The 4,822-nt window shown below is 42.6% G+C and overlaps 1 protein-coding gene across 1 annotated transcript; it reads right to left on the bottom strand.

Moving 5' to 3' along the window:
- Positions 1 to 235: 235 nt before the first annotated feature.
- LOC139444077 (basic leucine zipper transcriptional factor ATF-like 3) lies at positions 236 to 2,552 on the bottom strand. Its single transcript, XM_071224986.1, has 3 exons — positions 2,331 to 2,552; positions 917 to 1,024; positions 236 to 832 (listed from the first exon to the last, which is right to left on the bottom strand). The coding sequence occupies exons 1-3, from the start codon at positions 2,550 to 2,552 to the stop codon at positions 629 to 631; spliced, it is 534 nt and encodes a 177-aa protein (XP_071081087.1). The 3' UTR covers positions 236 to 628.
- Positions 2,553 to 4,822: the final 2,270 nt, after the last annotated feature.

Here is a 4,822-nt window from a genome sequence, read left to right as displayed (position 1 = left end):
GGTTGTACAACTGCAATACATCAATACACGTATGTGTTAACAATTTCGCATTAAAAAATTCCCGCATCACAACAAACAGATACCCCGTAAAAATCAGCCTTGCTTGACAATGGTATAAGGATCTATACCGAAACGCCGCCTTTACAGTAAGTAAAAAAACTGTTATCCAAAAATTGTGACTACTTTGTCATCAACTTCTAAGTAATGCCTAAGACCTGCATCACTTGGGGCTTTCACGCTGTGATATAACTGGGATGCTGCGGCGTTAAACCCAACCAAAGACGTATGTAGATATGTATATATTGTATATACGTCTTTGACCCAACTAACTCACTCATAGCTGATCAATATCTTGAGTTCTACAAGGAACCGAAAAAAACAGTAGTTTGCTGCGAAACGAGGAGGGATATATATCTCTGAGAGCGTATTCCAATAGAATGTGTGGTGACAGACTACGATTGTTTCAGCCGAAAAGCGTCGTTAGAGGGAAGGTAACAGAAATGTCTACTCCACTCCCGGCAAGATTCGGAGCGGAAATGTTCCATAACCGTAACAGAGAAATGACGTATCCTTGGTCCTATTGTCATGGTAACGTAATCAACATGCACGTGAAATTTCTTTAGTAGTATCACGATACTGTTTGGTCATCGGATGTTATGTCCTGTGATGGCTGCCAATTAACAGGAAGAATATGATTGTGAAATACGTCATCAAATGTTGTGCACTGCAGGAGGTGGTCCTGCAGCTTTTCAATAAGTCCCATCTTCTCGTGACGTAGATTTTCACGCAGTCTCTCCAAAGTTACTTTGTCTTCTTCCAACCTCGATATTTTCTGCGAAGATAGATCAATATATACATTTATTTATTTGTTAAATTAGTTTAGTTTTATTCAGTTACAACTTGATCATATATTTACCTCCTGTAATTGATGCCCCTTGTCCCTCTCCTTCGCCCGGAAGCGCCTAGCCGCGCGCTTGTTCTGCTGACGTCTCACACATCGTTTTTCAACGTCATCGGGGGTCAGCTTAAAATAGATGAAAGGTCAAGCTGAAAACTGTTGTTTTTACCCCACCGTGACATGAATACAAGTCACATGACGTGCGGTGAAAATGGGTTTAACGCCGCATTCAAGATTGATTCACTCATACAGAGACGTGCATGTACGTGCGTGTGAGGCTGGTGTACTAGTCCTGGGTGCCGTTGTACAAAACAACCCTTGCCCTACGACTGTCGTAAGTCTATGTTAAAGTATGGCAGTTACGATCACCTTAGCGCTCAGATCGCATTGTCCAACGGCACCCTGATTAATATTGGTTGTGCAGTGCTAACGCACTGACGTACCATTCCGCAGTTTAACATGGTACCCGACTCAGACACATTATACCGCCATCGAGCCCTTATTTTACCCCCTTTTATGCCAAGTCCCAGGCAGAGTAACAACAAGTACCATCTTTTTAACATTCGCAGCCGAGCATCGAACCCCGACCTTCCGATCTACGGGCAGGGTAACAATCTTTTAATGTCAATTGGACTGACGCGACCAAGGTTCGAACCCCGTACCTTCCGTTCTCTCGGCAGACGATCTATATCCACTACACCACGGAGGCGGTCAGAGGGATGTGACTGAAGTAAACAACCAACTGAACGAAACATAATTGACGAGATTTAGTCCAGTAGTCGTACCTATAGACATTGTGTGTAATTAAACTCAACTCAATTAATATTTGAAGACTCGGTATATTCAGATTTGCAAATATATTCATCACTACTTTAGATAACGAGCCAAAATATTTCCTGATATTGAAGGTCACATGTCTACCAATCATCTGCTTGGTCTATATTAAACCTCAGTCAGCATTGCCACCATTTCATCACTCTCCACGCGCCGACGTATGCGGGTCACGTGACCACTACTGACCCAAGGATGCACATATCTACAAAGGGTTTACAAGGCTACACATTAAAAAAGGAAAGTAAAAAAATATTTGATCGAATTACACGAGTCCTGTGTTCTCAGCGGAGCAAGACTCTTAAGTAGCATTATTTCGGAAAATGTATTTTAAGTTACTCGTTCTTATTTAAGGTCAAGAAATTTAAGAGAGTTCTAGATGCTTCTGTCCCAGTTTAAATAAAAAGTGCTGACGGGTTTTGATCGACACATGATTAGACAGCGTTGTAAAACTACGAAAGAGCCTAAAATAGAATTATATGAAAATGACCTCACATGACATCGTTCCCTGACCTGATGATCTCAGTCATCCGACGATAGATACAACGAGCCACCAGCTTTTTAACAACGCATTGTTTTATACGAGAGCGAGTCTGCCTACCTTCGATGTGACGGGAGGTGTCGAGAGCAGCGTTAATTCCCCCTGTCCCTCTGACAGACGCCTTGACTGAATCTTACACCACAACTCCTCCTTTATGAGAGGGATGAGAGAGCCACTCTGAATCGCCTCCCTTGCCGCGCTGACCACCCGTTTGTCCAGTCTCCGCGTCCCTGTCCGTCTTTGCACCTGGCGAGTCGGACCAGCTGATTGCAAAGATTCCATTTTGAGTAACGCGCTGTTGTGATACCTAACAAATATGCATACCCAAGCGCTATTTGTGTACTACTCTCGAGCCGAAGTGTTGGGTGAGGGGATTCCCCGAACGTGGGCAGGTAGCAGGTTTTGTCGACAGAACTTGTCGGTGACGATACCGCTGTATGTATACACGAACAAACTGGGCTCCGTGATCATTTACAAGCTTTGAACGTAGCCAGTGTGAGCAATCGTGTCAATATGGTATAACGGTATAGTTAGGCGAACTGGGTTGCAAGAGGAATAGATATCCACTAATGCCGTTCACGTTTTAGTCTCAGGCCGATATACACAGACAATAGCCTTGCTTCTGCCGTAAAACACAAACCAAGTCTCTTAGACTTTGTAGAAATATAAATCAATGAATTTGTAAGCATGTAGATAATTTTCAGAGATTCTTTTTTTCCAGTAAGTGTGATACTATCGGCATTTTTTCTTTCCCACTGGAAGGATTTAAGGAACACCGCGCATGTTCTCCTTACTTCCTGTTGTGATGGGCGTGGCCACTGTTGTGCCGTGTTGGGAGACCAAAACGTAAATAAACACAAGGGCGTCTAAATATGGTATTAATTTACATACTGGTCTAGCGGGTATAAATCGATGCGTCTGTCTGGCGGTGTAGTGCAGTTGTTGCCATCAAGGTCGTTGCTCTCATTCCTCAGCTCGGCGGTGATCTCGGGTTCAATATCGACGCGTTCAGGCCCACCCGATAGCGCGTGCCGCTCACGCGCCGGCTAATGACCCTGTGGAATTGAGAGCCGGGAGGCGTTGAGGCGACGCGCTCAAATATTCATGTCATTCGCACTTGTGTACCACGGCGAACCTAAAAAAAGTTATATTTGAGAGATGGGAATAGGTTGTGAATTAATGTTTGATTTGTTAAGTTGGTTCTACGTGGCCCTTGCGATGTGTTTGTAATTGAATGAAATGAACTGCGCTGTGGAGAAAGGTGTTAAATCAGGCGTGGAGATTACTGTACAAGGTTTATCGTATTACAGGATCGGTGGATTTGAACCTGACGTAATTATTTCAGTTTCCATTGTGTCCTGTCTTCCTGATTGACGGAGCTCCACAACCTGGAACGCATCTACACAAAAGATTTGTTTATCATGGAAACACGTCAATATTTTGTGCCCGGTCGTTGAACATAAGATAACCAGCTGATATGTTTGTGATCAGAACACCGCCATGTGTTGGACAGTTTGTGACGGTGCGTGCACATCCTTGAACTACAGCAACAGCAGCAACTTTCAACGCACTACACCTTGCACTATTATAACATGCACTATACTACGTATTATAGCCCGCACTACACTCCCCACTATTATAGCACGCACTACACATCGCACTATTATAGCACGCACTGCATATCGCACTATTATAGCCCGCACAACGCCTCGCACTATTATAACGTGCACTATACTACGTATTATAGCCCGCACTACACCTCGCACTGTTATAACGTGCATAATACTACGTATTATAGCCCGCACTACACCTCGCACTACTATAGCACGCACTGCATATCGCACTATTATAGCCCGCACAACACCTCGCACTATTACAGCACATTCAACATCTCGCACTACACCACGTCTTATAGCACGCACTACACCTCGCATTATTACAGCACGCACAACATCACATGCATCGCTTTTGCAATCATATTTGTTATGTATAAAACGTGAACGAAGAGGGTGTTTTAGTGCCTAACACACACTGTGCGACAGCAATCTGAACAAAATACAAGGAAAGCGAACGTGCACAATGGCAACCGCAGATAACACATAACCAACACACACGTACGCGAAATCGACTACTGTACGATCACATGCCCCCACTGTGTTTATGGCCACGCAATAATTGATATGATTATAACTTATAAACATCATTACCCACTCTCAATCATTGTGTCTGTATGGTTGGAGATGTACATTACGTCACATGCCTAATTATATATGGTTAAACACACCGTTAAGATAACGTGCCTTAATGTGTTTACAATATATATATATATATATATATATATATATATATATATATATATATATATATATATATATATATATATATATATATATATATATACTTTATTATTATCACAAACGTTATTGTACTTCTACGCATATACATATGTATGTTTTCACCAAGGACACCTGTTATCACACACTTTTCCTAGGACTTGGAAAATATGCACCAAACATTGCAATAAATGGGGCAGTAGGTTGGATCCCGCCATA

Source organism: Haliotis cracherodii, unplaced genomic scaffold (assembly GCF_022045235.1).
Source record: "Haliotis cracherodii isolate W230 unplaced genomic scaffold, xgHalCrac1.p SCAF_5, whole genome shotgun sequence".
Lineage (NCBI taxonomy): Eukaryota > Metazoa > Mollusca > Gastropoda > Lepetellida > Haliotidae > Haliotis > Haliotis cracherodii.
This window is presented reverse-complemented; position numbering and strand designations above follow the sequence as displayed.